This window comes from Sciurus vulgaris (assembly GCF_902686455.1).
Source record: "Sciurus vulgaris genome assembly, chromosome: 5".
Lineage (NCBI taxonomy): Eukaryota > Metazoa > Chordata > Mammalia > Rodentia > Sciuridae > Sciurus > Sciurus vulgaris.
Window position 1 is genome coordinate 116,432,956 of NC_136465.1, and position 24,379 is coordinate 116,457,334.

The 24,379-nt window shown below is 39.5% G+C and overlaps 2 protein-coding genes across 6 annotated transcripts in view; one reads left to right on the forward strand and one right to left on the reverse strand.

Moving 5' to 3' along the window:
• The window catches only part of CBX5 (chromobox 5), a 32,869-nt gene extending 17,056 nt beyond the window's left edge, over positions 1 to 15,813 (reverse strand). The window contains exon 1 of one of the 2 annotated variants that reach the window (XM_079141008.1): positions 15,664 to 15,813. The gene's annotated coding sequence lies outside the window, so the exon portion shown is untranslated. The remainder of the gene's footprint in view (positions 1 to 15,663) is intronic. The other variant, XM_079141005.1, reaches the window with a different exon arrangement.
• A 151-nt stretch (positions 15,814 to 15,964) lies between these two features.
• Positions 15,965 to 22,694, forward strand: HNRNPA1 (heterogeneous nuclear ribonucleoprotein A1). Of its 4 annotated transcripts, none has more exons than XM_079140959.1 (12): positions 15,965 to 15,988; positions 17,017 to 17,133; positions 17,426 to 17,572; positions 17,673 to 17,883; positions 17,977 to 18,069; positions 18,156 to 18,248; positions 18,454 to 18,528; positions 18,732 to 18,890; positions 19,485 to 19,640; positions 19,885 to 19,949; positions 20,183 to 22,359; positions 22,557 to 22,694. In XM_079140959.1, the coding sequence occupies exons 1-10, from the start codon at positions 15,980 to 15,982 to the stop codon at positions 19,938 to 19,940; spliced, it is 1,116 nt and encodes a 371-aa protein (XP_078997085.1). In that variant the 5' UTR covers positions 15,965 to 15,979; the 3' UTR covers positions 19,941 to 19,949; positions 20,183 to 22,359; positions 22,557 to 22,694. The 4 variants fall into 4 exon arrangements, with proteins under 4 accessions (XP_078997085.1, XP_078997084.1, XP_078997083.1 ...); XM_079140958.1 differs by lacking the exon at positions 15,965 to 15,988 and adding an exon at positions 16,135 to 16,473 and having other exon boundaries at positions 22,285 to 22,359; XM_079140957.1 differs by lacking the exon at positions 15,965 to 15,988 and adding an exon at positions 16,142 to 16,473.
• Positions 22,695 to 24,379: the final 1,685 nt, after the last annotated feature.

Genomic DNA, 24,379 nt, shown 5'->3' on the forward strand with positions numbered 1-24,379 from the left:
CCAGGTCCTTCTACAATAAGATCTGTACAAAACATCCCTACCCAAGCCCGCCAGGAGCACTTTAGACAAGGCCTTTTTCACCATCTATGTGGTATGGTTACGGGGCTGGGGTTGTGGCTCAATGGCAAAGTGTTTGCCTGGCCTGTGTGTGGCCCTAGGTTTGATCCCCACACCGAGGGGAAAAGAATTCCCCGTGAACAGTACAGTTATTAAAATTACTTGGGGGGTGATCAGAGGAAAGAGGGGGAGGGGAGGTATTTTATAGATACCATGTGAGGTTCCTTCTTGGGAGGAACACTATAGACAGAACTAGAATCCAAATATTTTCATTGAAACACTGACCAAAAGAAACTTACAACTGAAATTATAGCTAGGGAAAAATCCTTAATACAGTAGTAGTTAAAAAAAGGAAGGATAGCAGGTCAGCCACAACCATTATTTTTGAACTATTTCTACTCATTTGAATTTTTGTTTTTCTTTTAGTACTGAGGATTGAACCCAGGGGTGCTTTACCACTGAGCTACATCCCAAATCCTTTTGTTGTATGACAGGGTCTCCCTAAATTGCTGAGGCTGGCCTTGGAGTTACAATCCTCCAACCTCTACACTGGATTACAGGTTCAAGCCACCGCCGCCAGTTTCTTCCCATTCTTTTTTGTTTTGGGTTTTTTTTTTGTTTTTTGTTTTTTTGGTACCAGGGATTGAACTCAGGGGCGCTTAACCACTAAGCCACATCACCAGTCCCTTTTTTTTTTTTTTTTTTAACTTTGAGACTAGGACTTGCTACCTCATTTAGTTGCTGAGGTTGGCTCTGAACTGGCAATTCAGTCCTCCTCCCTCAGCCTCCAGAGCTGTTGGAATTATAGGTTTGCATCACCATGCCCTGCTCATTCTTGTAATATTGTTATGAAATAGATCTTTTAGTAATTATTAATCATTTGATACATTCATACATAATTCCTTTTATCAACAATCCCTAATACTTGAGAAAAGGAGAAATGGGATGAAGAAAAGAGACTAAATTCCACAAATTTGCTTTTACCTGGCTCTAACAAGCATTTTAGAGCTCCAAAATCCTACTCTGCTTTACATATGGGAACTTTACCTTATTTTACTGGTTATGGTGCTAAGGTCTGGTGCATGCTAAGCACACTCTACCACTGAGCTATACCCCAGAGCTTTGTTTTGTTTTTTTATGATGGGGATTAAACCCAGGGCACGCTACCACTAAACAACATCTCCCTTTTAGTGTTTTTCTTTTTTTTATATTTTTAAAAATTTTGAGACAGGATCTGCTAAATTTCCCAGGCGGGCCTTGAATTTGCCATTCTCCTGCCTCAGTCTCCAAAATAGCTGAGATTAAAGATGTGCACCACCATTCCCAGTTACAATATGGGAACTTTACAGCCAGAGATTGCTGCCATGGGAGACTAAGGAAAAAGAAAAATCAAAAGCAAAAAATCTGTTGGGCCTGGTGGCACAAGTCTGTAATTCTAGCAGCAGGATGCTGAGGCAGGAGGACTGCCAGTTTGAGGCAGCTTCAGGAAATTTATGAGACTCTGCTCAAATAAGAAAATACAGAGAGACCTGGGATGATATAGCTCAGTGTGTGAGACACGTGGGTTCAATCCTGCACACTGGAAAAATAAAAATAATAAAAAGCAAAGAATCTGATTGAAATAAAAACAGACAATGGTGACTATTTTGGTTGTGAAAAAAAACAGCTACTACAGGTCAGAATAGCAAAATCAAAATTTGTAATTATAGGGTATTTCTTCAAATGTAAAAGGACCCATCAGGTAACCTCTGAGTAAAAACTGCCTTTTTCAACTCTTCTTACCTTTGCTTAACCTTTCATAATTAAGGGATTTAAAAACAATTCAAATAGTACCCTGATTCTTCCTTAACTTGCCATGTGTGATCACGAGTAAATAAATTTTAGATCTAACCCTAGCATCATTAAAACAGACCAAATAAATCCCCACTGCCTACCTCCTAGGGGAAAGAGTGAGTTTATGTTGAAATCAAAGAGCTATTATGTCCTCCAAAGAGAACCTTTTGTAAAAATATGTTAGGGTCCAATACAACAGCAGAAGGAAATATGTGACCTTCCAAATTCCTAAGCCCATAAACCATACCACATGCAGTAACTCCTGCAGTTCAACATGTTAGCAGATAGCACAAAAAGGAGGAACCGTACCTTTGTAAAGGCAATGGAAAAACTAATAAAACTTCAGAGAACAGAGTAGGTATGTTCTCTCAAGGGTCAAGCAAGTACTCATTCCTGTGTCTTAAAACTCAGAAAAGCACAGGAGATGGCAGAATGAAAAAACTAACAGTAATTCTGTGAAGGAATAAAAGACAGGAAAAACACTAACATTTTGGTGAAACTGTTCAGAAAAAGAAAAAAATTCAGGCTGGGGATGTAGCTCCACTGCAAAGTGCATACTTAGCATCATGAGACCTGTGTCTGATCATAGCACAAAAAAGTGAATTCAACCAATAACGGGACTAAATATTCTAGTGTGCACTCTTCCCCCTAAAACATCAGGAAATTAAGGTTCAGTTCTGCTCCCACCTTCTCATTCTTAAGAACTCCCTTAAAGGGCACATGGGCTGACATCCCTTTCTCTTTGGGAAATGGGTTTTCTAACAGCTGACAAATAGAATTGGGCCTGATGCCAGGAGTCAGAGTCCAACCATAATATTCTTTAAAGAATGGCATGCAATTGTCTTGTAAATCTCCTGGACAGTCACAGATCAGAAGCTGGCAAGGATGACGACATAGTTCTGATGGAATGTGTCTTATCTTAACCTTGAAGTTACAGATCTGCTCAGGAGCAGCAGTAAGAAATGAGAAATGCACTCAGACATTGGAGGGGACATAATTCTCTTTTAGACAGTGCGACCCAGTGTATTAGGGTCAAATGAAACACAAAGCCAGACAGACAATTTAAGGGCTAGAGCCTGGACCAGATAAAGCATCAAGACTGGTGGTTCATGCTGAGACTGGGAGGAGGGAGCTTTCTGGTATGAGAAATGAGAATCGGCTGGCAGGATGATGGAGTGATTAAGGTAGAATCCTGATACCACGACAGAGGAAGAGGACGATCCTCTGCAACCTTATCCTTGTGGAAATCTTCATGGGAAGGGGTGAACAGCTTCTCGAGTTTCTAGAGTCTTTCAAGCAAGACAGTTCCCAGCCCTTTCTTGAACATAGATAAAATTCTCTGGTAAATGGATTAACCATTAAGATAGACAGCAGCAAGTAGAGCCCATAAGTACACTGAAAAGAGCAGCCTCAGCAATCTTTCCTATCAACGACACAAGGCAAATTCACCTTACAGGCCTCTGAATGCTATAGGAGAACACCTAAACCAGGGATCTGGACAGAAGATCTTGGAAAATCATCAAAGAACTTTGTGGTCAGACAGTCAGAGCCCACATTCCAAGCCACTGACAGGGAACTCTTAAAAGTTGAATATTCCACCAAAAGAAAAAAACGGGGGTGGAAGGGGAGAGAAGAAGTAGAAAAGAGAGAAAAAAATAATTTCATATATTATGAGGGTAAAAGAAAAACATTTAGAAACTGTTAGTCCCTAGCAATCACATGCTAGTATTACAGGGAAGCTAGGGCTATCCAGAACAACAGATATAAAGGCTAGCCGTTGGCATAAGCAACCTGAGAATCATAAAACTACCTACCAGAAGTCCCTGGTCCCTCTGTAACTACTTTTCTTTTCTTTTTTCAGTACAGGGGATTGAACCCAGGAACACTTAACCACTGAGACACATCCCAGCCCTTTTTTGTATTTTATTTAGAGACAGGGTTGAACTTTTGTATTTTATTTAGAGACAAGGTTGAACTTTTGTATTTTATTTAGAGACTGGCTTTGAACTTTTGCTCCACCTGCTTCCACCTCCCAGTCACTAGGATTACAGGTGGGCGACCCACTATAACTTCTTTTCAGTGCCAGTTGCCTCGTGGCTTTTCTTAGGTCTGGTGTAGCACATTTTATTTACATCACCACTATGAGAAAAAGTACAAATAAAAGAAATCTGGATCTTTCTCCAAGTTTTCTTTTTATTGTTCAGAAAGAATGAAAACCGATGAATAAGCTGCTTTCACTGAACTACTCTCTGTAGTATTTAGAGGTAGTAATCAGACCAACTGTCAAGTTGCATAATAAGTAAGATCTCTTCATTTTAGAGTTTCAAAATAAATTTTAAGTGGGCAAAATCCTCCAGAAAGCCATGGTTAAAGAACAAGGAAAGCAGAGGGCATATGCAAAGTTCCATATCAGCTGGATTAATTACTGATGAGTGGCTTCAATTGACCCAGGCTTGATTCCCATTTCTCCCCTAAAGGCCCTTGGGGAAAGACAGTAGTTTAGGGAAAGATTAAACTGTCAGACACAGCACTGTCTTCCAGCCGTCCTCTATGTAGTCTTATTCAGCAAATAAAACAGATGAAAACAAACCAAATTTACAGAACCATATTAATCTGCTCTATGTTGTTTGCTCTTTATAGATATTAAAAGTACCAATGGTCTTAGGTATGTAACCCATACAGCATAAAACTAAAATACCCTTTATAAAGATGTTTTCTTGCACTGGATTTATGATTTCCAAAGTATTAGCCATGTGACACTTCAACGAAAAACACAGCATAGAGATGCACATTACAGCTGTCCTGGCTGTCTAGGATTTTGTTAAATGGGCTGATAACTATCACTCCACCGCCACCAAAAGTCCATGAGCACCCAATTCAAAAGGAGTTAAAAGCTTTTTAAATGTCTGTTTAAGAGACTGGATTGGGAAAGAGTTGAGGAGGAAGATTAACTGTGGTCATTAACACCCCTATCATTAACAAGCCACATATAGACAACACAAAGTTTATTAATAGAGAGGAGTATCTAGAGAAGAAATGCTCTCCCTTTAGCAAGCAAAGCACGAGTTCATGATCCTTGAAAAATCAAGGGGGATGTACAGTGGGCAGGGGGAGTGGCTGCAGCTCAGAGGTAGAGCACATGCTTAGATGTGGTCTGCAAGATTCTGGGTTCCATCCCCAGCACCAAAAAAATAATCAGGGACTAAGGCACTGCTTCAACCAGCTACTGTGAGGCAATGTATGCCATTTGTTGAATACCCAGGCCTCCTGCTACAGTGAGCAAGGGAGTAAAGACCTTTTGTCCTTTTAGATTAAAATATATTATTGTAAGCAGATATAAAGGCTGCCTTACAAATTCCATTTGGCTGTACGGACCACCATTATTTTATAAATGAATGTGTACTATAAAATGCAAATCTCAAACTGCTTTAAGTTATGTCTGATAAATTGGTATACTTAGCAATAATAAACAAATTCTTATTATCTCATAATTATTTTTATCAGTTTTTCTTTTCCTTTTATTAAAATCTACTCAATTTCTTTTCCCAAGTGTTGGTCTTAAAATTTAGTTAGGGCACATCTAAATCCAATCATTGGGCAAAAGGTTAGATATCCAACTGTTCTAAGATTTATGAGAAAGTAAACTTGGCACCACTATAGGAAAATGTCTTCCAGATGATGCTTTCCAACAACTCTCTCTGGAATGTACTAACTCATCTCAAGGCACCCCATTCTCAGATGGGTGTCAATCTCACACCCACTCCTCTCAATTAGAATGTGATGAAGCATGAACTTAAAGACCTTGCTCCCTTTCACAAAGAATCTGGCAATTTCATCATAAAAACTTTTTTTTTTTTAGTTGTTAATGGACCTTTAATTTATCCATTCTTTTATATGTGGTGCTGAGAAAGGAACTCAGTGACATTCAAGGCAAGTGCTCTACCACTGAGCCACAATCTCAGTCCCCAGGATAAATAAACCTTAAGAAAAATGGGTAATAGCAATGTTCAGTAGATCACCATGAATTGTAGATTTACACATACCACTTTGGCAGATGCTCACAAAATATGGAAGGGTTAAAAGACAACTAAAATGTTTACACCAAAATAAAATCACAGTTATAAAGCATTTTTCAAAAATTATTCATAAAATTAAAACTCACTCCTTACCATGGTATTAGCTTGCAGTTTTTGGACATCAGCAGTGTAAGGATTACAAAGACCCCTTCTGATCCTTTCAACAAATCATCTATTTTAAGGAAGAACCTACATTAAGACAATTTTGTTCCTTTCAAAAGTCATCTTAGTGAAGACATTCAAGAGACATAAAAACTAACTTGCATAACCATAAACTAAAATCTCTAAAATCTCTCTAATTTCACTGTTGAGAAGATATTAGAATTTAGACCAATACGCCAAATTCTAATTACTACATGCTGACAAGAAGTTTTTATATAATTGAAATTAAAAAAATCTCAGACTATAAACTTCTGGGAGTAAAAGAGCATTCCTTCAACATATGGCATGATTTTGTGCTTTGCCATCACCTTGGTGTATTTGCAACATGAATTATATTGAAGTTCATAGCCTACAATTTAGATAAATAAAATCAAGCCAGTATTGAATTTTCCCCATCCCATACAAGGGTATCCTTGGCAGCTCCTGGGCCATCTATTATGATCGTGACCAGTTTCACTCTGTGGCAATTTAAAAGCTGTAAAAAAATACATAATGGGTGATGACAGGAGAAACAAACCCACACCAGAAGTTATTGAACCTTGCAGGTCTTTGCAAGTGTCTCTATTGACATTTAAGTGTGAGTTACTATGCCACAATATCATAAAAGTGTGCTCTACACTTCAGATATATTGATAGTTAAATGCAAAGAAAGGCCACCATCAGATAAATGGCTAAAGGGATGGCCAATCTCAGACCACCCAGCTCTTTGACTGTTTTTGATGTGTTACTTAAGCCAAGTAAGATTTTTCTTTTTGTCCAGTTTCCAACTACTTTCCCAATTCATATCCTATGCCAAAGGGATGATTAATAAAGTCATTCTGTTCTTGCTCTGAAATTGTTTGGTTGGTTATGGAATATTTATCAAGGGTCTAAAACTGCAGTCTACTACAGCCTTCAACTTAAGTGGATTTTAAGTTTCTCCCTTAGTTAAGTCAGCACTGATTAGCACCTTAAAAGGTTGTTACAATTACAAAAAAGCTACTTAACTGGCAACTTAACAGTGTTATTCAGAACTTGGAATAAGTAGATGTGGAAGATCTCTAAAATATCGAATTAGAAAGTTCACTTAACATTAAGGGTGTTAGTTATTTGCCCTACTCGTTTCATAGGTCTGCTGTGGGAAAAATAACAAAATATTTTAGGTTTGGAGTTTTCTTTGTGGAATGTTTTTAACCACAAATTTTTCTTAACAGATATACAGCTAGTGAGGTTCCATACTCAAGTGGGCTTTGGTAGTTTGTCTTTCCGGGAAGCAATTAATTTCACTAAGACATGGAATATAGTGCCAGTTTTTTAACTACTGAGCGATATCTCCAGCCCTTTCCATTTATTTGACACAGGGTGTTGCTAAATTGCCCATGCTGGCTTTGAACTTGTGATCTTTCAATCTCAGCCACCCCAGCTGCTGGAATTATAGGCATCTACCACTGCTTAGTACCTCTTTTAATATCTGTAGGATCAGGAATGGGGGTATAGCTCAATGATAAAGATCTTACCTGGGTTCAATCTCCAGTACCACAAAAGAGAAAAAAAAAAAAAAAAAAACTAAATGTCTGGGGGATCAATAGTGATACCCCTCCTCTTATTCCAAATACTGGTAATTTGTGTCTTTTTTGACAGGATCTCACTAAATTTCCTTAACTAGTGATCCTCTTGCTTCAGTCTTCTGAGTAGTTCGGATTATAGGTGATGTGCTAACATGCCTGGCTGGTCATCTGTCCACCTTTCCTGATTTATCTCAAAGAACTAACTTTCTGATCTTCTCAAATAACTTAAGTTTTCATTATTTTTTCTTTTTTTAATATCTCACTAATTACTGCTTTTACCTTTACTATTTTTCTTCTGCCTCCTTTGGATGAATTTTGGCTGGTTGGTTTGAGATAGGGTCAGTGTTGTCCAGGCTGGTCTTGAATTCCTGGACTCAAGAGATCTTCCTGGCCTAGGGCAGTGGCACAGGTATGTAATCACAGCCCCTGGGAGACTGTGGCTGAAGGATTGAAAGCTCACAGCCAGCCTCAGCAACTCAGTGAGACCATTTCTAAACAAAATACAAAAAAGGGCTGGGGATGTGGCTTGGCTAAGCAGCCCTGAGGTCAATCCCTGGTACCAAAAAGAAAAAAGGAAAAAAAAAAAAAAAAAAAAAAAGCGTGAGTGAGAGGAAGAGATCCTCCTGCCTCAGCCTCCCAAGTGGCTGGGACTACAGGTTGTGAGGATACTTGGGATTTAAGGTGGAAACCAAGTCACTGACTTTAGATCTGATTTTGTAGTTAGGTACTTAATGCCTTACTTTTCCCCTATGCACTGCTTTAACTGTATTTCATGTTTGGTATGTCATGCTCTCATTTGCATTCAGTTCAAAATATTTTCTACTTTTTTTGTGAGTGTGTGCGTGCCAGGGGATCAAACCCAAGGACTTGTACATGGTAAGCTCACATTCTACCACTGAGCTACACCCCCCGTCCATGATTTCCTCTTTAATTCATGGAATTACTTAAAAGCATGCTATATAGTTCCAAATATTTGGGAACTTTCCAGATGTCTTTGTTACTGATTTTAGACTCAATCACACTATGGCTTAAAAAAAAAAAAAGCATAAAACCTTCACATGGCTAGGGATGTATGTAGCGCAGTTATAACAGTTCTTGCCTAGCATGTATGTGGGTTTGAACTCCAGCAATGCAAAAACAGAAAGAAAACACAGTATGCACAACTGAAACTAAACCTTTTGAATGTGAATCCTTTTGTCTTATGATCCAGAGAATGGTCTGTGTAGGTAAATGTTCTCTGTATATTTGAAAAGTACTCTGCTGTTGTGTGAACTATTCTGCAAATGCCAATTACATGAAGTCTTCTATTTCCCTGATTTTTTAAAAAATATTTTTAGTTGTAGATGAACATAATACCTTTGTTTATTTAGTTTTTTTATGTGGTGCTGGGGATCGAACCCAGTGCCTCGCATGTGCTAGGCAAACACTCTACCACTAAGCCACAACCCCATTCCCCCATTGATCTTCCTACTTGTCATCAATTAGCAAGGTATTGAAATTTCCAAATATAGTTACAAATTTTTATTATTTCATTTTTTCCTTCATGTATTGTGAAGCTTTGATTATTAGCTGTATAATCACAGGATTGTTGTGTCCTCTTGATGAACTGATTCCTTTATTACTTAACCTGCTGTTATTTGCCCTACCTATCTCCTAGGTCTTTTATTTAAAAAAAAAAAAAAAAAAGAAAGAAAGAAAACATTTGGAAAATATATAGGACATATAAGGTAAAATGTTTAATAGTGGAAGTTAAAAATAACTTTAATTTTCTGAATTATCTGTAAGTTTTATCTACGCTTGTCTCCAGCTACTCATATAAATGAAGTTTGCCTATGTTTTATCAGATCTTTAGACATAATTTATTGTTGTAAAATACTGAACAAATTAGCAGTATATTACCCTCCTCAACTCCCTGTGAGGTGAGTCTTACTGATTTAGGGACGAGAAACAAGGCACATGGAGTTCAAAGATTTGCCTCAGAAACTAAACTTCAAGATTTCCCAGCCTGTTAGTTGACCCCTTTAGCACAGGGCGTTTTATTCCGACATAATTATGCCCGCTGGCTCAGATATGAACTTGCTTTATTCTAAGAAACACAGATTACGATCAGAGAAATACTTGAATTCAATTTGGTTTCTCCACTCCATGGAAGAAATAAATAAAGTGTGTTATAAAACTTGTCTTAAAACAGTCCTTTCAAGTATACCATCGCTCTTGATCTCATGCTTGCTAGTATCCTTCCTAGCAATGAAGCACAACAGAACAGGCACACAGTAAGTCTGAAGACTAAAATTTTATGTGAAATTTGTTTCTGTTCATGACCTAGTTGCAGATAGAAAAATTTGTCAGTGTTTAATTTGGATGGACTACTATTACTGGGAAATTCAATATAGCCCTTAGTCTCACTAGGAAAAGAGCGAAAATGGCCTACTTAGTCCGTTACACCCTCTACAGAAAATCTTTTCCTTAAAAAGGTTTTAAGCACAAGTACAGGTTTGTTATCCTGTGTTAATGACCTGGGGAGTTGACAACCAGCCAGAAAGTCAGTCTCTTTCTCTCAAGTCCTAGGAAAGACTATCAAAGGACTACACTGGCCCAGGTGTTAGAACAAGTTGTTTTTTTTTCCAGTGTGAAGTAACACTTTTTATTTCTGAGTGACCTTTTTTTAGAATAAGTTCTTGATTGGCATTTGTAATTGTTGGCATAAAAAATAAACTCCAAGATGACTTAGAAGCCACTTTGTAAGTTTTAGTCTCAAAAGTTATTAACTATCACTTATCCAACTCCAGACCAGAGGGCAAAGAGCTCCCCCATTATGCCACTAGTTAATGGCAGAAACAAGACAAGAACGAAGGTTTCTGAGCCTTTTATTTTTCACTTGCTGCTCTTCTTTTTTAAAATTAACTTTTCTTTTTTGAGGCAGATCAAATTTATCTGTGCAGGGGTTAAGGAACCAAGGTATAGGGGTCCAAATGGTGGTCCTCCAAAAGAGATTCAATTCCTAACCCCACAAATCTCTGATTATCTTATATAGCAATAGAGGTGATTAAAAGATCTGAGAGAACATGTGAGAGCTAAAAATAAAAACAGAAAAATGGTGGGGGGATCTCAGGAAAACAGAAGGGAGACAAGAAGAGTAGAGGATGTGGGCCAGGGGAGGGGGTAGAAGGAAAGGGAAGAATGGGAGAACAATATATTACATTGCATACATGTATGAATATGTAACAAAGAATCTGACAATTATGTGTAATTATAAGGCACCAATAAATACATGGGAAAAAAAAGATCTGAGAGAAATTAGTCCTGATCATCTGGCCTTAAATGCAGTGATATATATCCTTATAAGAGAGAGGCAGAGGCAGTTTTGAAACAAACACAAAGAACAAGACAATATGAAAACAGAACAAAGGGAGATGAATCCATAAGTTAAGGACTGGTAACTACCACCAGAAACTAGAGGACGCAAGGAACAGACTCTCCCTTGGAGCCGCCACAAGGGGCTCAAAACCTTGACTGCAGACTTCCGGTCTTAAGAACTATGAGAATCAATTCCTGGATTTTTGTTGTTGTTGTTTGGGATTTTTTTTGTTTTGTCTTTTTGGGATACTGAAATTGATCCCAGGGGCCCTTTACCACTGAGCTATGTCCCTAGACCTTTTTCTTTTTAGAGCTACACACCCCCCAACCCTTTCTACATTTTATGGAGACCGGGTCTCACTAAGTTGCCAACATTGGCCTCAAACTTGTGATCCTCCTGCCTCAGCCTGCAGAGTAACTAGGATTACAGGCAGGCGCTATAGTGCCCAGCTAAATTCCTATTGTGTTAAGCTACTAAGTCTGTGGTAGGATGTTGTAGGAGCCACAGGAAGCAAATAAACAGTGGAAGTAAAATTTTTTAAATCATAAACTGGGAGACTGTGCATGCAGTTTAATGGGAGAGTGCTTGCCAACACACGTGAGGCACTGGGTTTGACATCCAGCACTAGGAAAAAAACAAAAAAACAAAAAAAAAACCTCATAAACACAAGGGATCTGAAGTGTAACTCAAGAAGTAAGAGCATGTACTCAAAGCCCTGGTTCATTCCCCAACACAAAACCCCATCATAAATTGGACATACATAAAACCGTGTACTGATTCAAAAAGAATTGTGCATTCACTTAACCCAAAGAATAACTAAAACCTTTAATCCCTCATTTCAAAGGGTAAATTGAGGCAACCACAGGATCTAAGTTGCCAAAAATAAATTGGCAGACCTGAGAAGACAAACTCAGAGAGGTCTAATATTTACATAGCTGCTAACAAGAACAGTGTAGGTTTTTCCACAAACACACTAGCTGGTTGAGGTCCTGGACAGACTAAACATAGACAGCAGTTGTCACTGTGGGTGTTCTGCCAGCACAAGTGTAAAGTTGTCATCAGAAATGAATATGTGGCTTCAAATGGCTTACAGAAATTCAACAAATGTGCATCTTGAACTCTGCATAAGCCACTCTTCTCAGGACGACCTGGACTTCTTCCTATTAGTACAATGATCAGTTAAAATCACCCTCTATGAGCAAGAAAGGAAAATCAAAGTTTATGTTAGTGACAAAAGATGACTGCCCAGAGTCCAAGTTCATGAATAACAATGTGTAAATACCCGTACTGAATCAAATGGTAACCACACTAATATTTTGCTTTTAAAATCAATATCCATAGCACAGCTTTAGGCCCAATTTCAGGTAAACTAAATGAAACAAAAATAGACCAAGTAAAAGAACAAAATAAAAATTAAACCTGCTTTACCACATGGACTTATGAAATGAGTGATTCCAGTAAAATATGGAAATCATGTGTGGTTACTAAAATGCCTAAAAATTTTAAAAAAGGAGCTGGGGGCATGACAAAGTACTAGCTTAGCATGCAAGAGGTTCTGGTGGGTATAAATCCCCAGCACCAAAAATAAATACTCACTAGTCTTCCTCAGAAGCCTTTGCATCCTGAGTAACCATTCTCTTTTCTATTAAATGCTATGAAAATCTCCAAAATTTTCTTAGACATTTAAAGAAAAGAAAAAAAAAAAAGTCACTTCAGATGTATATGCTCTTTCCTTCTCTCCCAATTACCATCCTGCTTACTTAAGACTCTGAAACAGCTGGACATGGGTAGTGGTACAAACCTATAATCCTAGCAACTCCAGAGGCTAGGACAGGAGGAGGATGGCAAATTCTGTACTACCTATATAGAAGCCTTCTATTTAGGAGTTTTCAGACAAACCAGTGAACAGGTGTTATTTACTCTTAATAAGTAATCCTATTAGGTTAAGTTGCAATAGTAGGCCTCTAAACTCTTAAGTGCAAGTGCTTTAACTTTTGTTAATGGAGGCCCAAAACTTTGTCTTATTGCAGAGTGTTTTAAGTTAACAACCAAACCAAGTTTGCAAAGGGTAAGTCTAGTTAGGATTTTCCATGTGATAGTCTCAGAATTTCAATGAAGAATTATCCACTAAAATATTCCCACCATTGAGAAATGTTCATCAAACCTACTATCACATTAAAACAAACTTCATAATAAAATAAGCAATTTTTACTTCACAACTAGAAATGCTCAATTCACATGCTAAAATCTTTCAAAGTAAAATAAATACGTGGGTAAAAATGCCAAATAAGGGACCACCAATAAATTTATTTATAAATTTAGGTAGCTTATTCTGGAGATGGGAGGAATTCACTCATAGAGTAATCTAAGGTGCTATGATCTGGTTGTCCATTCTTCAGATCAGGGTCTCCCCACCTCCCCCCACCCCACCCCCCCAAAAACAAAACTGTGGATCAGTTGTGAAATCAGATCAGTGGAAACTGACCTGATTTTAAGAAAATTAACATATATTGTAAATGAGAAAGTGTCAGTGTTCTTTGCACCTTTGGTGAAAGTTGTTTCAATGTGCATACAGAATCAGTGTAAAATCTATTTCTCACTGAGTCAAGGTCAAAAGAGAATTTGAGACTCTGATCCAAAGTCAAAATACTTAAATCAGGTGAGATATGGTGCTCTATTACCAAAGGTCACTCTCTCAACACCTCATCCATCATCTCCAGCATTTCCTAATTTCCAATTGATAAGATATTCTGAAGAAAATAAACTCCAGCATTGGTCATTTTAGATCAAGATTTATTTATTTATTTTAAATAGTTGTTTGGTATTCCTTTCAAACCTAAATAAATCAAGGATACATATCCTTAACCCACTACCACTTTAGTTCTTTAAAGTTTAGCCACTGCACTATTAGCATAACCTATAAACAGGTTTACAACTAGTAGTGTAGGTTTATCCTTTTGCAAGTACCAGTTAACATAGATATCACTTCTCTATTCATCATAAGCTTCACTGAAATGTTTTTTGTACAAAACAGTAAAAGTCTCTCATCCTAAATTTACTTCATATATATTTGATTTTATTAGCATTTAAATATTTCCCCCTTCACTCTACATTAACCAGAGAACAATGAAATATTAAGATTGATATAGCTGGGTGAGATAGCTCAGGCCTGAAATCACAGAAAGATTGCAAGTTTGAGGAAGGTCTCAACAATTTAGTGGAGACCCTCAGCAACTGGGCAAGACTTTGTTCCAAATTAAAAAAATATGGACTGGGGACAAAGCTTAGTAGTAAAGTGTCCCTGGATTCAATCTCCAGTACAAAAAAAAAAAAAAAAAAAAGATTCTGATACAGCCAATATGTAATAAGAAATGTTTTTTTCCAAAAAACAAAAAACCCTAGAATAAGCACAGTGGGTATTATCAACAGAAGATAGCAGTAAAATCCACTTTGAACGAAATCTAACCAAAAGGCAATGAATGGTGATCCAGGTGATGGATGGTTCTTCAGTCCCCAACACCCTCGTTAAGCAACTTTTTTACCCAAAACCAGACATCCTCAAAGAACAGCAGAAAAGAGGGGCTTGGGAAATCTTTAATGGTGAGAAGGATACATTTATGTGAGGATAGTTCCTCAGTGAAAGAGAGCAAGAGAAAAGCAGCGAGGACATATATAAAGAGAAAGGAGGTAATGAGAAATGTGATGACTGGAAACACAAAAACAACTGATTTGATTTTTTATTTAATTTTAATGACAAATTATCTCTGAAAAGATTTAAACATCAGAAATCCAATCTGCCTCGATCCCATGTGTTACATTCAGATATGTAGTCTTTCAAAACTTTCTCTGTGAATCTACAGACATACCTATTTGTCCGTGGAAATGTGATTATGATGTAGATTTTTTCGTGGATGCCTTCCATAAAGGTACATGCATACTTCTCCTATTTGTTCTAACATTTTAAGTCTTTTAAAAAAAAAAAAAAAAAAGTAAGTCTATAGACTCCTCGTTCCCCAAAATCTAAAGTGGCAGATGTGTGATGTACCGATGTGGGGTAAACATTTTCCCTAAATGGTGTATGGGATGGAAGCCTAAAGGTTTCATCAGATTAGTCATTATGGATAAAATGTCCATTCCCCACGCACGATCACAGGTATTTAACTCCAAGTCTAAGAACTCCCTCTTTTGGAGTGCACGTCCGCCTACTGGCTCCGCACTTGGTCCATCCATTCAACTGCCCGACTCCCGCGCTCCCCATTGGAGTCAAACCGCTGCCTCTTTTGGGAAGGCCAACCTACCGCGCGCTTCGTGCTCATTGGCTCAGTAAGACGCTGCTCAGGAGGGGAAAACCCGCCTCCCACATTCCGATGGCCCAAGCGCCGATCAGTCGGCAGCTCAAAGCAGACCCAATTGGCCTATACACTTGCCAGTCAAATTCTTCGGCTGCACAGCTCCAAAGAACCTGCAGGGACAAAATATCCCGCCCCCTGTTCTTCTATTGGTTGGCCCGTTGCATCGTGCCCTTTCACTATCCCCCCACCCCGCGGTCCATTCATTTTCACACAATAACGGGCCCAAAAGGAGCCGATTCAAGACCTCGTATGCGTAGACAAGACTCTCTTCCACTTACCCGGGATCGAGAGTGATCACTCACACTAACGTCTGCCCTGTTCCTCTGTGGTGGGGCCGAACCACAAGCCACCGCTGCCGCCGCCTTCTGCGCAACGCCAACCGCCCGCCAAAACGGATCCTTCCCTGCGCCTGCGCAACCAATCCTGGAACCGGACCCTTTCTCCGCCCATAACGCCTGCGCAAAACAGGGCACAACTCCCGCCACTACGCAGGCGCCATAGGTTCACCGCCCTCTCCCGCCCGCCATTTCACGTGTTCCTAGAAGCGGGCGGAACTTCACAATACGCCTGCGCATACTCGCCATTTTACTACACATGCGCTCTGTAAGTAGTGGCTGCAAAAAAAGTTTTTATAAGCTACTTATCTAACTTACAGCATTAATCATGTTTTGCCAAGCGAGATGAATGTATTATATGGGTGTGAAGGACGAAAAGGGCATTTATCTACCCAGGGTTTATTCAAATATGAATGATTGGCGATCTAGCCAATCAGACTGTTTAAGAGTATCGCAGCTCAGGAACCAATGGACTCCAGGGGGCGGAGTTTGCGTAGAACGCCCAAACGGATGACGTTACATAGCAGTACGGCACCACAGACCAATAGTAGGAGTAAGTGGTTTCAGATACCCAATCAGAGATTTGGGAGGGCGGAGTCTGCCAATGCCGAAAGCGAGGAGGCGGGATAAAAAGGCGAGGCTGAAGGTAGGCTGGTGGATACGTTGGTTAGCTTACTCCTTTCTGCCCGTGGACGCCGCCGAGAAAGCATCGTTGAAGTCTCTGTTCCTGCTGCCGTCATGTCTAAATCAGAGGTGAGTCAGACACTCTTTAAAACTTGACTTGGCTTTCTCGCACTTCCGGAGTTCGGTGGGATGCTGCGTGGTTTCGCGGCTTGCACCAGCGCTTTCAACAGTTCTTCGGTCGCTAGCAGGGCCTACTCCTCCCAAAGTTGAGGTCGCCATTTTGTTGTCCTCGTCGTCGCCATGAGGCCGCTGTCCGCTAATCGTTAATTATCACGCTGGGATCATTACTGGTGGCAAAACTCATAGACACATACGGTCTGTTTTTGCTTTGTCTCATGGGCTAGTTTCATAGAGGTATTAGTGCATTCTTGACGATGCACCCCTTCGCCCAGTCCTTTTGTTGCGCGTGCGTCTGGAGTAGGAGCGCATGCGCTTGGTGCTGCCCAGCCCTCAACACACTCACCAACTCCCCCCGTGATAGGGACAACCACGTGGCTTGTTGGGGCTTGACCGAACAATAAGTTATATGCACGTTGGTGTCTGGTTTTGTTTGTCCTAAAGGGAAGCCTCCGCGATATAGTCCCACTTAAACGCGTTTTCTCCCCACTCTAGTCCCCTAAAGAGCCCGAACAGCTGCGAAAGCTATTCATCGGAGGGCTGAGCTTTGAAACAACTGATGAGAGTCTGAGAAGCCATTTTGAGCAATGGGGAACACTCACGGACTGTGTGGTAAGGCTTGGAAGGGACAAAGGGCAGTAGAATTAGTTCATTTCCTTGGTTACCCTGATATTACTCCTGTCTGAATGCTTTGTGAAGGTGATTAATAAAATAGAAATATCGTGACAAAGGGACTGACTGTGTTCTTCAGTCTACAAAGCTATTCCTTAAATCTACAGTAGCGCGAAACTGGACAGCTTTGTATGCAGGATTGATATATAAAGTTTCTTCTTGGCCTTAAAATAGAAATGACATTGCGTTGTGGAGTTGGGCTATGTGTTAAATGAATTACCAATGTTCACAGGTAATGAGAGACCCAAACACCAAGCGCTCCAGGGGCTTTGGGTTTGTCACTTATGCCACTGTGGAGGAAGTGGATGCAGCCATGAATGCAAGACCTCACAAGGTGGATGGAAGAGTTGTGGAACCAAAGAGAGCTGTCTCAAGAGAAGTGAGTGATTTCCCCACCGCCCCCACACTCATTTAGAGGTGTGCTGCTGATAACATCAGATTTGGGGGTGTTCTAAAAAACTTAATTTTTCTCCTGTTAGGATTCTCAGAGACCAGGGGCCCACTTAACTGTGAAGAAGATCTTTGTTGGTGGCATTAAAGAAGACACTGAAGAACATCATCTACGAGATTATTTTGAACAGTATGGGAAAATTGAAGTTATTGAAATCATGACTGACAGAGGCAGCGGAAAGAAGAGGGGCTTTGCTTTCGTAACTTTTGACGACCATGACTCTGTGGATAAGATTGTCAGTAAGTAGCACGTTGCCGATGTTTACTAAGGCTCCTAAGATCCATGTGAATTCTCAGTCTTGGGACCAAACTTTTATCTTTGAACTTTTTTAGTTCAGAAATACCATACTGTGAATGGCCACAACTGTGAAGTGAGGAAAGCCCTGTCAAAGCAAGAGATGGCTAGTGCTTCATCTAGTCAAAGAGGTACATTTACTACTTTAGAGATAACTTTTTGAGTTACTGTAAATCAATATGTGGTTGAACATTTAAAAATTTTTCCTTATCTTAAGGTCGAAGTGGTTCTGGAAACTTTGGTGGTGGTCGTGGAGGTGGTTTTGGTGGAAATGACAATTTTGGTCGTGGAGGAAACTTCAGTGGTCGTGGTATGTATTGCTATCTAAGGCTTATTGAAAGTTGATAGTGACCGTGTAATTCCATTGCTGTAGATGACATCCTTTTTGCGTCCCACAGTAGTTCCTACTAGCCTACACTTGAAAGTTAGTTGTGGTTCTGCCTTGTCACTAACCAGAAGTTGGTTTTAGCATGCAATTGACATACTGTACATCTGGTGTAAAACCTTTATTACAGGTGGCTTTGGTGGCAGCCGTGGTGGTGGTGGATATGGTGGCAGCGGGGATGGCTACAATGGATTTGGTAATGATGGTAAGTTTTTAAAGGAATATGTAAGTAAAGATTTTTGGCAACCTATACCTTTAGAATAGGCTGGTAGAGACTAAAACTAGTGCATGATAAATTCAACTTGGCCAATAATTCGCATGCTGTAAGGAGGCTTTTAGCTGTTAAATTTGCACTGGTGTTTGCTGTTAAATACTTTTGTCTTATTGAGAAGAATTGTATTCTTGTAGGTGGTTATGGAGGAGGCGGCCCTGGTTACTCTGGAGGAAGCAGAGGCTATGGAAGTGGTGGACAGGGTTATGGAAACCAGGGCAGTGGCTATGGCGGGAGTGGCAGCTATGACAGCTATAACAACGGAGGAGGCGGAGGCGGCTTTGGCGGTGGTAGTGGTAGGTATCCAGTGATCCAAGTACTTGGTGTGATAGCTAGATTAGACTTTTAGTGTTTGTGCCTGTATTGGAATTTGGAGCTCTTGAAGCATTGTGTGGTACACTGCATGGTACATTTAAAACAAGCTTGCTGTGCTACCTCCTCCTGGCTTTAAGCTGGGGCCGCCTCACTCCCTTATAAGTAGATGGGTATGTGGATAGTGGTGTCTTAAATTTGAGTTAGATGAGCAGTACCATGGCAGGATATTTAGTTTGAAACTTCCTTGGAACCTTAGGCACTTAGTTGATTTATGCAAAAAGCTCGTGTTTGCACTTGCCTTGGATGTGGAAGAGAAAGGCCTTAAGGCTAGAGAGTGCTTGTAAATGCCACTAGGAAAACATTGTGTCGTGGTGAGTTGAATTGATGTACTTAAAATGGCTGGATTGTTCAACTGAATGCCTTGCCCAGAGAATAAAATGCAAGGATTTAGAGCCACCAGTTGGGGAGAAAGGCAGGCAGCTAATATAACCTCTTTTATTCAGAACACTAATCAGAATTGGGTACTATCAGTCATCTTCCCCAAGTAACAGACAAGTCCCTCTTTCCATTCCTAGGAAGCAATTTTGGAGGTGGTGGAAGCTACAATGATTTTGGCAATTACAACAATCAGTCATCAAATTTTGGACCCATGAAGGGTGGAAACTTTGGAGGCAGAAGCTCTGGACCTTACGGTGGTGGAGGCCAATACTTTGCCAAACCACGAAACCAAGGTAGTATCACATATTTGTAACATTGGTTGATTTCATAGGACAGCCAGTTTATAGCTAAAACTAGTAAGGAGTTAACTTTTCAAGGTGGTATGTGTGTAGACAACAAAAAACTGGTAGTTTTTAAATTGTAAGCAATTTGCAATCAGATTGGAAAAAACTCATGACCTCTTCATAAATCTTTGTTGCTTTAGGTGAGGGTCATTTAATAGCCTTTGAACATCTCATTACCTCAATTTTCTTGCAGGTGGCTATGGCGGTTCCAGCAGCAGCAGTAGCTATGGCAGTGGCAGAAGGTTTTAATATTGCCAGGTAAGTAGTAAGCACCTTTTTATGTGTTGGCTTAATTTTATAATTGCTGATGAACCCAGTAACCCTAATATAGCTGAGCAGTGCAACATAGTTAACATTATAATTGCAGTAAATTGTGGATGTTAAGTTAATATTCAGATTAGCAAAATTTGTGGGAAACAACTTGCTATTGGATTATAGCCTTGAGTCTTAATATGTTTAGATTAACAACTTTATTCCATATTGTTCAACAGGAAACAAAGCTTAGCAGGAGAGGAGAGCCAGAGAAGTGACAGGGAAGCTACAGGTTACAACAGATTTGTGAACTCAGCCAAGCACAGTGGTGGCAGGGCCTAGCTGCTACAAAGAAGACATGGTTTAGACAATACTCATGTGTATGGGCAAAAAAAACTCGAGGACTGTATTTGTGACTAATTGTATAACAGGTTATTTTAGTTTCTGTTCTGTGGAAAGTGTAAAGCATTCCAACAAAGGGTTTTAATGTAGACTTTTTTTTTTTTCTTTTTTCTTTTTTTTTTTTTTTTTTTTTTTTTTTTTGCACCCATGCTGTTGATTGCTAAATGTAATAGTCTGATCATGACGCTGAATAAATGTGTCTTTTTTTAAATGTGCTGTGTAAAGTTAGTCTACTCTGAAGCCATCTTGGTAAAACTTCCCCAACAGTGTGAAGTTAGAATTCATTCAGGATGATGCCAGGCTCAGAAACCTTGGTTGTAGTTCTTGTGACCTGAAGTTCACCATTGAAAGGGTCACCCAAGCACAGTTATGGAATTATTTGGTTATAAAAATGATTGTTGGCACATCCTATGCAATACCTAAATTGAATAATGGTACCAGATAAATAATAGATGGGAATGAAGCTTGTGTATCATCCATTATCATGTGTAATCAATAAACGATTTAATTCTCTTGAATGGAATGAAAACTGTATGGATTTGGGACTGGCAGAGATTTGTACTTTTCCTACCCACTACCCCTGAGAAATGTTGAATGCTTCTATCACAATGCAAGTTCAAAGCTCTGCCAGAGAATAGAAACCAGTTGCTGGCTAGTGCCACCCCTTAAGTCCACAGATTAGAAGTGTTTGGGAGACCTTTTATAAAATGACAAGTACCAGTAAGAATTTTAATTTATATGAAAATAGGCTTACATTAAAGGAAAACTGCAGTTTTGCTGGGTCATGGTTGGGTGGGCCTAAAAAGGTTTATATCGTAGATCAATCAGTTACCTGGAGAATAAAACTACAACTGTGAGGATCCATATTCTCTATGTAATTTAATGTTAACTGCAGTTTTCCTTTAAATAAAACACAAAAGATGACACAATCATCCTAAAGTGTTAATTGTATAGAAATTCCAAATAGACCCAATAATTGTTATTTGTGCGTAGATCCTTTTGAGCCTTCCCTTTGGTGCCCTCTCAATTTCAGTGCCATTGTACCTAGTAGCATAGATATTTGTTCATTCTATAGGACTGTATTCCATCCCATGGGTGTGTTACTTGGAAGTTCTGGGGAGGAGGGTGGTGGGGGTGGGAGGGTGGGTGGGGGTGGGGAAGCATGGATGATAGTTCCATGATACTGGCTGAGTTTGCAATAGCAGGTGGAACCTTAACTATTGAGGGAGTTTGCAGATACCTCAGGATTCGTGACAATGCCTTTAAAGATCCAGGAGATGTTCAGCTACTAGGAACTGCTAGCAAGTATAGCGCGAATGACTCCGAGCTCAGACACTCTGCAGCTGAGAGTAGACACTTGTGGTATGTGGAGTACAGATAAGCCAGGGGCAGGCCACGGCACGCTCCATGAAAGCTAGGAGGGAGTGAAGTTTCAGTGATCATCGCAAGGAAGGAGGCAGACAAGAGTAAGGCACACCTGACTCTTAGGACTAGCAGTAAGAACCAGGAGGAAAGGTTTTATTGCTATGCTGGTAGGTAAGAACAGATTTTACTTACATCCATTAGTTACTTAAAATCCAGTTTTCTGTTGTATTCTCCTTTAATAAATTGAGCCAAACTAGTCCAGTAAAGCTGCACTTGGTTTTTCTGGAGATGAATTGTCTTAAATTAACACCCTACTCTTTGTTGGCTCCCAATTGAAGGAAGAGAGCACATTAAATTATTTCCATTGTGAAAGTATATTTTTGCCCTTTAATTTCATTTATTACCTTCCTTTGACCCATTATCTTAAAACAGTGGCTCAAAGTAATGATTAGAATCCTTTCCCCAAAATGGTGGGAGGTTGGGTGGGCTGTTAATGGGAGGTGGGAGGTATAGCTTGAAGATGGGATTTGGTCTCAAAAAAGAGTTAGTTCTAAAAGGCTGTTTACTTTTCTAGGGAGGAATCTGCTACCACAGGTTTAACAGCTCAGTTTTTAAAACAGAATCTTCTGTCCAAGTTCATTGCTAAAAGGTAAGTTTTGACAATCAAGAGCACTTTTTCAGATTAAGAATGAGAAGTTGCCTCTCAAACCAAAACAAAAAGCTTTTGTGATGTTCAGTTGTTTGTAATTATAATTAGAGCAACTCAGTGTTATCAATGAGTGGATGAAATTGTAGTCTTTTCCACTCTGCTTACATAAATACTGATAAATCTTTTTCTTTCTGCAGGAACATCCTTGTGAGGACCACCTTTATCTGAGTCACTGTACTTCATTTTCACTGCCATGCAGTTGGGTTTTAGCTGTTCTGCAGTTCTGTAATCATTCAATTTTGTGAGTGAGCTTTCTAATAAACTGTTTATATTTAGCTTTGTTTCTTGTTTTCCTTGTCTCCCCGCCCACCCCCATGTTTACAGTAAATGACCTGATGCTGCAATCTTTGAGACCATTTCAAATTGGAAGATAGGAAATAGGAAATGGGTTTTTTGTTTTGTGCTAGGGATTGAACCCAGGGCCTTAAGCTAACTGGAGGCATGTACTGTACCCTTAAACCTATATGTTTGTGATATATTCAGGTTTATTCCCACTGAGTCATGCTTTAATAAAAACAGAAAAGCATAGTAGGAATAATATAATATGACCCAATAGAAGAATGTTTATTATCACTGTCAGAGCATGTATGTCCTCTTTCTAGCTCCCTGGCAAGGAAAGATCAAGTTAATATAAGCTTTAACTTGTGGCACTGAGTTCAGTGAATCTCTGGGAGCTGTGTGTCCATTGTGGAGGAGTGTGATAGAACTCATGTTTGATTAGCAAGTATTCGTTTACTAGATATGTCAGATTTAAGACCTCAAGCCAGGAGTAAAAAGATGAACTAGTTATGGAAAGGAAGTATTTCTCAAAGGTACTAAGCCAGCCAAGCATGGCACATACCTGTGATCCCAGCTACCTGGGAGACTGAAGCAAGATCATAATTTCGAGGCTAGCCTATGCAGCAAGATCCATCTCCAAAGTGAAAGATGAGCAAAACTCAGGGGAAGCTTGGCATGGTGTCTCATGCCTAGTTCTAACAATTCCAGAAGCTAAGGCAAGAGTATCACAAGTTGGGAGACCAATTTGAGTAACTTGGATCTTTTTTTTTTTTTTTTAATTTCAAGACAACTTTTATCTGGACAGGAACCTCTCAACACAGAGAAGTTAGACAGTAGTTATTAAAATACACTTTTGCCAAATGATTTAACGCTAGAACACAACAGAACAGGGAAATGGGAGTTAAGCCAACTATCCATGACCTAGATCAATTTTAAAAAGGCCTTAGGTGGGGTGGCTCAGTGGTAGGTCACCCCTAGGTTTAATTCACAGTACCAGGAAAAAAAAGGGCAGCCTAGAAGCAAATGTATGAGTTTATATTCAAGGAAAGTTCATGTATCCAGTCTAAGCTGTCATTTGTGGTACCGAACCCAATACTTAATAGACCCCAGCCCTTGTATTTTATTTAGAGACAGTCTGAGTTACTTAGCTCCTCACTTTTGCTGAGGCTGACTTTGAATCTGCCTAGCCTCCCCAGCCACTGGGATTATTAGTGTGTACCACTGCTAACGGCCCTAAATTCTTAAGAACAAGGTGAGGTACAGGGAAAATTCTGCCTCTGCTCATATTGTTATTTGGAAATATCCAATGGTATGGATCCAAGTTGTCTTCTGAAGAGTGATGTCAGGGATCTGTTCATGACTTGGATTTGCTAAAAGATTTCTTTTGGATAATCATTTGGAGGGAAGGGACAATTCTAGGACCCCATAGATTGCTAATATAATTCCTATTGAAAAATGAGTTTTACCATATTCTACTTTGCTACATGCTTTACTTGCACAAGATTATGAAAAGTAAATTTTTTTTATTTATTTTTTTTGGTACTGGGGATTGAACCCAGGAGCCTTAGCCACAGTACCATATTCCCAGTCCTTTTTATATTTTATTTATAGAGACAGGGTCTTGCTAAATTGCTGAGGCTGGCTTTGAACTTGTGATCTGCCTCAGCCTCCAGAGCTACTG

Excerpts from the sequence above, each read along its gene's own strand:
- HNRNPA1 (XM_079140958.1), top strand. Across the intron at positions 17,134-17,425 it reads GAACACTCACGGACTGTGTG|GTAATGAGAGACCCAAACAC; the intron begins GTAAGGCTTGGA and ends CAATGTTCACAG. Across the intron at positions 18,070-18,155 it reads TGCTTCATCTAGTCAAAGAG|GTCGAAGTGGTTCTGGAAAC; the intron begins GTACATTTACTA and ends CCTTATCTTAAG.